Below are 12596 nucleotides of genomic sequence, written 5' to 3'. Positions count from 1 at the left end.
TTGCTCCCTGTTTGTGCTGTCAAATAAATAAATAAAATCTTAAAAAAAAAATGCTGCCATTCCACTTTTAAGGACCAGAAAAAGGACAATGCATTTTGCCACCCACAATCAGTCCACTGGAGTTTGAACACCAGTGGAAAGTAATAAAGGCAGACCTTGAGCTGGGACCAGTTTCTACAGTGTTACAAGGATAGTCAATTACCCTGGTAGAGTGGAGTCCATACCAGCTCAGATTAAAAAATAAATTCAAAGGCGAAAGCAGGTCACAGGCCAAAGTATAATTCGTGAAAGAAAACTGAATGGCTTCAGGTCCTTTTAACCAAAACACAGAAACTTTAATTGGGTCAGAATAACACCTGTCAAGGACCTGGGCAGTACACTTCTCTTTATAGCACCAACTCCTTCTGAGGGGGAATTTCACAAGCCATCTGGTAAGTGCTCTGGTTATACAAAGACTGGCTATAGGTATGTCCCAAGCACGGTCATATCAGCTTCAGTGTCTGGGCATGCTCAGATCTCTGGCTTAGTACCACTTTAACCACCACTCTTATATCCCAGGTCTCTCAGCCGGCAGGTAACTCTCCCCTCCCCACCCCCACCAACCCCTGAAAAACCCGGAGTGCCTTTTTACAGCTCCTCCTTTTCGGCCCCCTTCTTCTGGAAAGCAGTCAAGATGTTTAAGCTCTTCTGGAGCTCTTCCTTCTTCCCATCACTCATCTTGTTCTTCTCAATCAGCTTGGTGATCCGGGTCATTTCTGACGCTGGGAAGTCCTCACCTTGGTCTAAGACCTTCCCCATGATCTTCAGGTACTGCTCAGCCCACTTCTTCTCAGTCTCCTTCACATTTGCAAGGTTGTCCTGCCCCTGCTTCAAGAGGGCCCGGCGGGCCTCCACGCCTGAGGCCCTGATGAACTCCCCAGCAAGGGCATCATAAGTAGGCAGGCAACCAGGCATACCTAGGTAGACTCCTTGCCCCTTCAGCCAGCGCTGGATGGCTCCAACCTTCACAGCCCCACTATACAGGACTGGGTTCTCAAAGTCCCCATCCCGAAAGAGGTAGAAGACCGGGTAGTTCTCTTTGTCCAGCTTGTATTTCTCACTCAGCTCCATATTCAGCTTATCACCATAATCTGTGAACAGAAATCAGGTATGAGGAGCAAGACCACGAGGAATGCAGGGCAGGAGATGGCTGTGAGGCCTATCTGAGCTGACAGCAAGGATTCTGGTTGTGTAGACATCCCTCTTCTGCTGCTTCCCAGACATGTGGCATTATCAGGTCATTTAACCTCTCGGAACTTCACTTTCCTCATATGAAAAATGGGAACTCTTCTGAATGTTTATTCTAGTCCACTACGTGCCAGGTTCTGTTCTGAGTACTACAGATCTAGTTATGATTAAGAGTTTACAACTTCTCTGACCTCAAGGAGCTTATATTCTTTTAAGGGTAAGAAGAGAGATGGTAAACAAACATACCTGATTAGTAACAAAAAGATAAAAATAAAATGGAGTGATGTGACAGTAGGTAAGAAGGCCTACTCTGGGTGGTCATGGAAGGCCTTTCTGTGGAGATGACATGAGCTCAAGGATTGGAAGTTTCAAGGAGCCAGACACGTGATAATCTGGGAAGAATGTCTCAGGTAGGAAGGACTGAAAGAGCCAAAGCTCTGAGGCAGGAATAAGCTGGGGGGACTGAAGGCTTGCAAAGGCCGTTCTGGCTGGAGCTTAGTGAGCAAGGGCAACATGTGGTAAGTAACAGGCAGCATCTCTACCACATGTGAGGTGTTTAGGAGGACCCCGTGAGGAGATAAGTGCACTTGACCTGGCGAGTTCAGTGCAATATGTGGCATTTGCTATGTACTTCCTAACAACCAGTAGCAGTTCCAAGGACTAATGCTGTGACAGCAGGTTTCTTATACCCGGCCAAAAAGTAAGGGCCAAGGCCGCCTATTACAGGATAGTAGTATAGAAGTGTAGGCTCAAATCCTCATTCTACCACTTCAGACTGTACGGTCTTGAGCAAGGTACTCTCAGCATGAAGCACAGGGGTCATAGTACTTTCTTCCTAGAGTTGTCACAAGGATAAGACACATGGATAACACTTGGCACAGTTGCCTGGCCCACGGTACATGTTTGATAATGTCAGCGGCTATTCTTCTTTTTCTAAAAATGCCCAAGGGAGTGGATGTGCGGCTGAGTCAGAACTGACTGACTGCCCTGGAAAAGTGTGGGAACTATCTCTGCCCAGGATCAGACTCTCAAGCTAGCCAGGGAACCGGGGCATCCCTGCTGGAAGGAAGCGGAGAGAGGGAAGAACCCAATGGACTTGAGAATAAATACTGAGGTGGCGTTCTGGGTGGGCCGCTTAGTTCCTTGAGCTTCAGTTTTCCTCAAGTATAAACACGGAGAACGTGTGCCTCACGTTTTAGGCAGCGTTCAAGGGAAGAAGTAAAGTGCACTGTCAACCACCACGTGTTGGCAACTATCATTATTAGAGTGGTCACTGCAGTTGAGAACAGTCCTTGATTTAGTGGTAGCTCTGACGGATTTGAGTTAAAGCCACAATCCAATCGTTTTCATAAAAAACAGCTGAAAAGAAGGTGGAGATGTGACTATGGGGACCCTAGGAACCGTAATACCTCCTCCTCTGACCACAGTCCCCTGCAAGGAGAGCTCCAGATTCTCACAGTAAGTTTCATGTTAGTGTGGGGTGGAGGGTGAAGGATGGGGGATCCCTTTCCCTTGGGCACCTGCAAGGATGAACTGAGGTTCTGTGGTATCAGATCTGCTCAAGCTAAGCCTGTCACCAGGAGGCCATGACTTCACTTACACTCCTGCGTGGCTTAGACAGAACGGTGTTGGGTATCCCACCTACAAGGAGGGAAATGATTCCTAGCTTCCTCCCCTTCTGCCCTCCACAGTCGGGTTTGGACTTGTCCATACCTGAGATCCCCACCTCTGCCACCAAAAGATCATCGCTGGAGGCCGAGTTTTCAGCCAGACGCTTGAACTCATCCTGTTTCTCACCGTAGGGGTACTGGGTGTCGAACTTCACCAAGACGAACTTGCTTTTGGGAATGACCTGAGGGCATAGAGAGCTGAGCAAGTCCAGGATTCCAGGGACCTTTGGGGCTAATTCCCTTTCACAAGGGACCCCTGTTTAAGAAACAGAGTGGAAACCATGCCTGCAAGGGAGGTAAGTGCTCACACACTAATACTCATTCATTCATTCATTGACCCACTGAATCATTTAACATTTTATTGGTATTGGGTACCCCATTAGGTACTGGTTCACAATAATCAAAGACATTTACAACCCTGCTTAGAATAAACAAAGCTGCAGACGTATTAAGGCCTTCTCTTCCAGTAAGATTAAGGGAACCCTCAGAAAACACTACATTGGCCCCATGGCATGCCCATCATCCCAGAGGGCCTTTCTCAGTAAACAATGAACCAGAAATCTGACAAAAACCAACCAACCAACCATCTGTAAAGAGGTTGGCACCCATGGAGGTGTTTTGGCTAGGGAGCCAAGAGGTTCAACTCTGCAGTTTCAGGGTTCACAGAAAGTTGCTGAGAGGCAGACTTAGGACAACGTCCCCTCCCTGACCACCGCTCCCTTTGTCTAGGTCTCCAGGTCCCAAACTGTCAAAGTCAAGACCTTTATTTCAATTGTGGTAAAATCCTCATCACACAACATTTACCATTTTAAAGTGTACAATACAGTGAAATTTAGTCCATTAATAATACTGTGCAATGATCATTAATACCGATTCCAGAACATTTTCATACCCTGAAAAAGAATCACATATCCATACACATTTTAAGCAGTCACTTCCCATTCTTCCTTCCCTCCCCAGCCCCTGGCAATCACTTATCTGCTTTTTGTCTCTATGATGTCTACTCTGATGGAATCCTACAATATGTAGCCTTTGGTACCTCGCTTCTTTCACTCAGGATCACGCGTTCAAGATTCACCCATGCTGTAGCATGTCTCAGTATTTCATTCCTTTTTGTAGGCAAATAATATTCCACTATATGGATATGCCACATTTTATTTATTTGTTCATCATGTGATGGGACATTTGGGCTGATCCCACCTTTTGGCTATTTGTAAATAGCACTGTTACAAACATTTGCCTACAAATGTTTGCACGCCTGTTTTCATTTCTTTTGGGTATAAACCTAGGAGTGGAAATGCTGGGTTGTATAGTAATTCTATGATTAAGTTTTAGAGGACTCCCCAAGATCTTTGTTTTGATGGTTTCTCCCAATGCACAGCTTTAGTCTAACAACTGCCCTCTTCTCCTATAACTTTTTGCTTTTTTTTTTTTTAAGATTTTATTTATTTATTTGACAGACAGAGATCACAAGTAGGCAGAGAGGCAGGCAGACAGAGAGGAAGGGAAGCAGGCTCCCTGCTGAGCAGAGAACCCGATGTGGGGCTCGATCCCAGGACCCTGGGATCATGACCCTAGCCGAAGGCAGAGGCTTTAACCCCCTGAGCCACCCAGGCACCCCAACTTTTTGCTTTTCTAATCAAAGTGATCACTTCTTGCCCATTTTTCATCATAGGCAATCACTATCATAATTAAGTCAAGCTGACATCATTCCAGTTTTTGTTAGTCTTTGTTGCTCACTGTGCGTTGATGTCTATTGGGTTTTAGCTTTTAAAAAATATTTAACACTGTCTAGGGACACAAGGAAAGGAGGAGAAGCTATCAGGACAAGCAATTTTTTTTTTTTTTTAAAGATTTTATTTACTTATTTATTTGACAGAGATCACAGGTAGGCAGAGAGGCAGAGAGGCAGGCAGAGAGAGAGGGGGAAGCAGGCTCCCTGCTGAGCAGAGAGCCCAACACTGGGCTCGATCCCAGGACCCTGGGATCATGACCTGAGCTGAAGAAAGAGCCACCCACTGAGCCACCCAGGCACCCCAGGACAGGTAATCTTTTAAGTGATCACTGACCCCCAAAATCTGAGCTCTGGGGGCCTAAAAGCAGGTAAGAATTTTTTTTTTTTAAGATTTTATTTATCGGGGCATCTGGGTGGCTCAGTTAGTTAAGCATCTGCCTTCAGTTCAGGTCATGATCTGAGCTGGGATTGAGCCCCACATCAGGAACCTACTCAGCAGGGAGCCTGCTTTTCCCTCTCCCGCTCCCCCATTTGTGCTTTTTATCTAATTTATCTCTAAAATAAAGGTTTTATTTATTTGAGAAAGAGAGAGGGAGAACACGACTGGGGGGGGGGTGCGGCGAGGGAGAAGCAGGCTCCCCGCTGAGCAGAAAGCCCTATGTGGGGCTGGATCCCAGGACCTCAGGATCGTGACCTGAGCCAAAGGCAGACGCTTAACTGACTGAGCCACCCAGGTGCCCCACAGGTAAGACTTAAAATATAAACCAGATCACATCCCTCTGCCCTGACTGTCCTTATTTCAGTTCCACAAACTCATTTCCACTTAGGGCCTTTTCATTTGCTGTCTCTGTTGGCTGGAATACACTTGCCCCAGCTCCTTCCATGGATGTCAATCATTCAAAGCTCAGTTTGAATGTCCCCCCACCCACAATGGAGAGGCATCCTCCACTCATACCATCCTAGCACTCCTTTATTTCGCCCTCCTCTATCACATTACCCTCCTGTGCTTTCTTCACAGCAATAATCACTCACTAAAATTTTTATCTGCGTATTTGTTTTCTGTCCTCTCCACTAGAACATACACTATGAGTACAAGGACCTGGTCTGACTTGTTGTCCGCTCTATCCCTATTACCCAAGAGTGCCTGGCATGTAGCAGATGCTCTGAAAATACTTGATAGACGAACACAACTAGGGTAGGCTATGGCAGCAGATGCTACATATGTCTGGGGGAAAATATTTTAAAAGTACAACACAGGAACCCTATCCTCAAAGAGCCTACATTTGTATTATGGAATAATTAATAATTATATGGTGGTCTAACCCTGAAACAGAACTGAGAGGCCTCCATCTTTTATTCTGCCATTACAGGCCATCAGCAGAATGGTTTTGAATGGCACACCATCTGCACAGTGGATTTTTTCCTTTTCATTAATTAGCCTGTACCTCTTAATCGCTTTAGAAATCTGTTTCCTTTCTTTATACTTAAGGAATCAACTATATTTAGGTAACTTGCTTTCTCAAGATGAAGATGATTTCATCATTCATTCATTCATTGAATAAAAAGGTACCTATCATGAGCTAGACACCACTCTACATGAACACAGCAGTAAAAAAAAGCAGGCAGGGTCTCTTACTTCTAGTGATGGTGAAGGGTAAGAAACAAAACAAGACACTGGAATTTGCTGAAAGACAAAAGCACAGAACAAGGCCCCTGGATGTATCACCAGGTGGCTCTCGTTCTGTTCAGTAGTGATGGAAGAGGATCTAGAAAGGGACTGGAGAAGATATCTGTTCATTCATTCAATAAATTATTATTGAGTATCTTCTATGTAACAGAAGGTCGTGCAGATGATCAGTGAACAAAATAGACAAGGCAGTTCTTCATATTCTAGTGTGGGAGAGATAAAACAGACAAGGGGAAAACGAAGTCAAGGAAGGACTCTGAGAAGGTAAGTAATATTTAGCCTAAGCCTGAATGATAAGAAGCAACCAGCCTTTCAAAGATTGGGCAAAGAATGTTCTAGTCAGAAGGAACTGCCAGTGCAAAGGGCCCATGTCAGTGAGATGAGCTAGGAGTATTCAAAGGACAGAAGGCCTATATGGCTGGAGCTGAGGGAACAAAAGGGGGAATGGTCAGGAAAGGCTGAACAGTAAGACCTGCAAGATTACTGTAATGACAGACGAGTCCAGGGTGATACCAATAAAAACTGAGAGGCACCAACAGTGCAAAGTTTCCCTCTACGTCACGCTTGGTCTGTGATGTTACCCCATTCCCCCTTTTGGGGGCTGGGGTGTCATTTTTTCAATAAAGACCCTAAAAGCATAGGGTGCTGTGGGGTGTGCCTGACAACCAATCAGCCATACCTACACTTTCAAATATTTGAATAAACCACAGATGCCAATTCCAGGACAAGGAAACCTTTTGAGAATAGAAAGAGTTCAACCGCTTGAGACAGATTTAGAATTCCACTTTTTGGTTTCACTTCCCAGCAATGGGTACAAATTAAGAAAATAAAACGAATGGGTTCTCTCTCAGTGCTTAGTTTGCCCATCTCGTAGGCGAAGTTGAAAGCTGCCAGTGGGTGAAGACAGGTGCCAGAGGAGGGAGCTGGGACTGCATTCAGCCTTCAACATTTCCAACGTCCACTTACCCAGGGGAATCCTTCCACGTCTTGACCCGATTTTATTCATTTTGTTCCCAGGCCCAAGATATTCCCTACAGAGTTCCCTTATTCTTAACGCTTGCACTTTTCAGCAAGACACAGGATCTCTGGACATTGTTTGCGTATTGCAAAGCAGGGTGCACTCCCTGCTCCCTCCAAGGGAGGAGGGGCGCAGAAACGCCAGTTAAGAAGCGGGCTTTCCAACCACCTCCCTCACTACCCCCGCCCCACCACAGCCGGGAGCACTTCGCGTCCGCCTCTCACCGCCCTCCAGGCCTCCCACTTGGGACTCGAGGATTGGATCTTGCCCGGCACCGCCTTCTCCCCACTGGGTGCGGGTAAGGGGCAGCAAGTTCCCTGGATTGCATTTCTGCAGCTCTTTTACCAAAGAGGAAGTACAAATACTGCAAAGACAAGCGTGCGCGGGGACCCTGGCTTGTGTGTGCCCCATGGTCGCAGGATGGTCCCGGGCCAGAGTCCACCGGCCCTTTAGGATGGTGGGAAGCCCTGGGATCGTCGCTACAGACCACCTTCTGCCAGCTCCCCTGGGCGCTCAGGCAGCACCTGCGCAATTCCCCCACCCCCGTTACCTTGTAGAAAGTGACTGTATCCAGGGGAAGGGCGCCCTTGGTGTGCAGGCCGCTGCCGCCATGCGGAGCGGAGAGGAGCAGGAGGAACAGAAGGGGAAACAGTGGGGAGAGAGAAGCGGCGCGGGGAATGCGGGCAGCCATAACGCCGGAATCTGGCAGTAGGAGCTAGGAAGGCTGTAGTGGAGGAAACGCCGAGTCGTGGGTCACGTGACTTGTAAGGCCGGCTCGGCTGCGCGCACGTGTACAACCTGGGAGGCTCGCGCTGTCCTAGGATGAGAGGGAGGGGCCACGTGAGGGGCGGGGAAATGGGGTTGCCGCGCGCCTGCGCGCGCGCTCGGCGAAGCTCGCGCAGGCCTAGGGTGTGGGGGCGGGGCCGCGGGTGGAGGGTGGCGGAAAGAGGCTGCTGCGCACGCGCACTCGGCGAGGCTCCCAGTCCTCCTGCCTTTTTCCCGTCTTCCCCTGCGCGAGGAGAGGCTCGAAGCGCGTGCTTGGCGTCTTGCAGCAATTAGGTCGCTCTTTCTACACTTCTTCGAAGATGACGAGGCTCGCCAGCATTTCTTCCTGCTTTTGGCCCGTCTGGCAGTCCATTGAGACCCGCTACTGCTTTAGGTTAGTCTGTCAGTCAGTCTGTGCTACCGTACTCGCGAGGTCGGTCATACTGCCCCAGCTCCTTCAGGACCCGAGCAGGTCACACAGAGTCAGCTGTTAGTCAGCAGGGCCGTCAGGGCCACCCAGAACCCTGTCCAGAACCCTGTCCAGTGCCTGCTCTGTGGTGAGTGCCTCAGTGGCGAGACGCCGGGCTTTTGTAAGAGCCGGCTTTACTGAAAGCGGAGTATCCGCCCAGCTACGCCCTAGGCTCCTGAAGGTCTTAAAACAAAACAAAACAAAAAACTGAACAAAAAAGTTCTAATAATTCTATTCCCTAGATATTTGTTCACGGCGTGGTTTACACCAGATCCTGATTTTGCCTCTGGGAATACGGAATAGAGGTGAAGGAGACAGAGCTCTGACGAAAGGACCTGTGTTCGGGAGGAGGTGATAAGACCATTACAGTGTTGTGAAAACATCAGTGGAAATTCAGTTAGGCCTGCTCAGGGGTGTCAGGGAAAGTTAAAGACAGGAAATGACTTTTAAACTGGATCGTGAAGGAGAAGGAGGCATTTACAAGCCAAACACCAAAGGATATTTCTTTTCTTTTTTTTTTTTAAGATTTTATTTATTTATTTGTCATAGAGAGAGAAGCGAGAGCGAGCACAGGCAGACAGAGTGGCAGGCAGAGGCAGAGGGAGAAGCAGGCTCCCCGCCAAGCAAGGAGCCCGATGTGGGACTCGATCCCAGGACGCCGGGATCATGACCTGAGCCGAAGGCAGCTGCTTAACCAACTGAGCCACCCAGGCGTCCCTAAAGGATATTTCTAAGAAGGGGAAAAACATGGTGAATCTGTCAAAATTAAACCGGGGTACACTGCAAAGGGTATCATCAAGCTGAAGGGTTTGGAGCCACCACAGGTGTTAACCAGGACAGTGAGTTGGATTTGCTTTCACTTAGGAGTGAGGGGAGGGCGTGGGGGGGGAAGAAAATGTGAAGGGAGTGGATCGAAGAAGGGAGAGGGCAGGGAGACTAGTTAAGGATCAATTGTAGTAGTCTAGGTAAGAGAGGTTAAGGTCCTGCAGTAGCCCACAAGGAGAGGGAAGGGTCGAACTGAGAAATTTTGTAGGGTAGAATCCACAAAATTTTATGAACAAATGGCATTATGAGGGTCTTAGCGTCATATTAACCACTGTATATGTTAATAAATGGGTGTATAAAATAGTCATCAAAGATCATAGGATCCAGTTATGGGCAACCAGTTTATATAGAAATTTTGAAAGAGTCAATGTGTGTGTTTGTTTTGGGGGGTTTGGAAAAATTTGAGTTTGCTTTAATAAGCTATGAAATAAAATGAGCTACATAGACAAATGATAAACGGTGGGGGGAAAATTATGAGCTAAAGTGGATAAAGAAGCCTTCATGTAGGAAGTGGAAATGGAGTTAACCCTTGGAAGAAAGAACATTTTAGGTGGAGAAAAATGAAAAGGGAGCAGAAGTGGGAATAAGCATGATGGTTTAGGGAGACCGAGCTGGCTGGAAAGAGTTCTCACAACGCTAGTTAGTGAGAGTTTTAAGTCCAAGCAATATAAAGTCTTGAAAAAAATCAAACTAAGAATTTTCTGTCCTGTCATGTACTCAGTGAGGAGCTATTAAGAGTTTTTAGACCCAGGGGCACCTGGGTGGCTCTGGGTTAAGCCTCTGCCTTTGGCTTAGGTCACAGTCTCAGGGTCCTGGGATCAAGCCCCACATTGGACTCTCTGCTCAGCAGGGAGCCTGCTTCCCCCTCTCCTCTCTCTGCCTGCCTCTCTGCCTACTTGTGATCTCTGTAAAGGAAAAAAAAAAAGTTTTTACAACCCTTTGTAAGATGTGTTTTTTTTTTTTTTTTAAAGATTTTATTTATTTATTTGACAGAGAGAGATCACAAGTAGACGGAGAGGCAGGCAGAGAGAGAGAGAGAGAGAGAGAGAGGAGGAAGCAGGCTTCTTGCTGAGCAGAGAGCCCGATGCGGGACTCGATCCCAGGACCCTGAGATCATGACCTGAGCCGAAGGCAGAGGCTTAACCCACTGAGCCACCCAGGTGCCCCCTTTGTAAGATGTTTAAACTGTTTTTAAATGATCACTTATGAACTTGTAAATGCTTTGGGTACACCTAATTAGCGTAATCAATCAGGAATTACTTTCTAGTTATATTTTTGAAGTAGGTTTTGAAAATAGTGAAGGAAGGGCATTTGTTGGAGAGGGTACTGGTACTTTTGCTATGAATGGAAACAATTCAGTGCAGTACAATAATTGTCTCAATGCTTTACTCAGAGGTAGGAAGGAAGAGGCAGGGCAGGTTAAGTTGATGCAAGATTGTTGAGCCCATTGGTCAATAAAGAATGCTTGAGACATTTTATGGTGCAAAAAGGTGTTTTTATTACAGTGCAGGGAAGGGATCTGTGGGCAGAAACAGCAGCACTGGGGTTGTGAGGAGTGACTGATTATATACTTGCAAGTTGGAAGGGAATGGGGATACGTGTAAGTCTCTAAGGAATTTGGAATCAAGGTTTCCAAGACCTTGAGGGGTCATTTACTACGGTCTAGTAAAACCTTAATCATGAGCCCCTTCAGGTGTGTATCAGTGGGCTATATGTTTGGAGGATGATTGCTAACATATATCTTAGGGGGTAGAGATAAAGGAAGTTTCCAAAGAGATTTCCTCTGTTAAAGTGGATTTACAGAATCCTGGAAGCCAGGATAATGTCAAGCTAAGGTTGCTTTTTGCCCCAGCAAAGCATTAACATTGAGGCAGTTGAGTTTCTGGAGGAAGGTCACCCTGCTAGTCCCAAGAATTGTCAATGAGCTGTAAGTTGTAAGGAAATTTAACTGTTTCTATATTTCTTTTGCCTTTGTTCTCTGCATCAAAAGGAGTGCGCACATGACCCGATTGATGTGGGAGCTGGAGTGAGGAGGAAAAAGGTGACATGATCTGCTAAGGCAACTAATAAATAAATTCCATTCTTTTTCTTCTGACATCATCAAGCCAGTGTGCCCCCAGTCTCATTGACTTCTTTGCTGTTCCTTGTATATACAAGTTATGTTCTTGCCTCGAGGTCTTTGTATTGGCTTTCTCCCTCTAAAACTTTTCTTTAAAATATTCATATGGCTGGCTCCTTCACTTCCCTGAAGTTCTTTGCTCATTTGTCAACTTCCTAAGATCTGCCCTGACCATCATTTAAAAAACTGCTCCTTCTGGTAGGGTCGACTTAGTTCCAGGCCTTGCATATTTGATTTTTACTTCTCCTTGGCTGGAGGGCTCTGCTACAACTAAGTTATGCCAGATCCTCAGTCAGGCAAAGAAGCATCCAAATTTAGTCCCCCTTTTCATATTTATTGTGGTAACAGGTACTGGAGCAGCGCTGTATGTCTTGCCCCTGGCATTGTGCAATCCAGATGTCAGTTGGGATAGGAAGAATAACTCAGAACCCTCTAAAAGACTGGGTCCTCAGTGATCAATACAAGTTGTACTCAGTGAATGTAAATTACAGCAAACTGAAGAAAGAAGATCTAGATTTCTAAATTAAATGTTTTGGGCACCTAGATGGCTCAGTCTTTAAGCGTCTGCCTTCAGCTCAGGTCATGATCTGGGAGTCCTGGGATCAAGCTCTGCGTCAGGCTCCCTGCTGACCAGGGAGTCTGCTTCTGTGGCTTCCCCACCACTTATCTGCTCCTCTCCCCACTCGTGTTCTTGCTCTCTCATTCTCAAACAAGTAAATAAAAAATCTTTAAAAAAGTGTCTCACTATAAAGCTGCTTAGAATGAAGGTGTCCCAGAAGCCATCAGCACAATTTTCCACTTATCCAGGAAATAGTTCCCTTCTAAATGCTGAAATCATGTTTCTGTATTGTGTTGGGGTTTACACTGATTAATAAATATCTGAAACTTGAAAAAAAAAAATTGTTCCTTCCTGATACTTCCTTGCTTTGTAGCTCCCCCCTTTTTTCCCTCCATAGCACTTTTCAGCTTGCTAACATATAATTTGGTTATTTTTCTTTTTATCTGCTCCCAGGGAGGGCTGGATTTATATTTTTGTCTGTTTAGGTTAAGGTACTATAGCCCCCTGTCTGGCACATGGTAG

The 12596-nt window shown here is 46.4% G+C and overlaps 1 protein-coding gene and 1 pseudogene across 1 annotated transcript; one reads left to right on the top strand and one right to left on the bottom strand.

Annotated features, from left to right (window-relative positions):
- Positions 1-263: 263 nt before the first annotated feature.
- Positions 264-8222, bottom strand: LOC111156498 (endoplasmic reticulum protein 29). The gene is made up of 3 exons (XM_022517437.1): positions 7888-8222; positions 2941-3079; positions 264-1130 (listed from the first exon to the last, which is right to left on the bottom strand). The coding sequence occupies exons 1-3, from the start codon at positions 8026-8028 to the stop codon at positions 628-630; spliced, it is 783 nt and encodes a 260-aa protein (XP_022373145.1). The 5' UTR covers positions 8029-8222; the 3' UTR covers positions 264-627.
- Positions 8223-8422: 200 nt separating this feature from the next.
- Positions 8423-12037, top strand: LOC111156332 (annotated as a pseudogene).
- The last annotated feature ends 559 nt before the right edge of the window (positions 12038-12596 follow it).

The sequence above is a fragment of the Enhydra lutris genome, unplaced genomic scaffold (genome assembly GCF_002288905.1).
Source record: "Enhydra lutris kenyoni isolate GAN:26980312 unplaced genomic scaffold, ASM228890v2 scaffoldscaffold46, whole genome shotgun sequence".
Lineage (NCBI taxonomy): Eukaryota > Metazoa > Chordata > Mammalia > Carnivora > Mustelidae > Enhydra > Enhydra lutris.
Note: the sequence above shows the minus strand (reverse complement) of the source record. Positions and strands in the feature narration are given on the sequence as shown.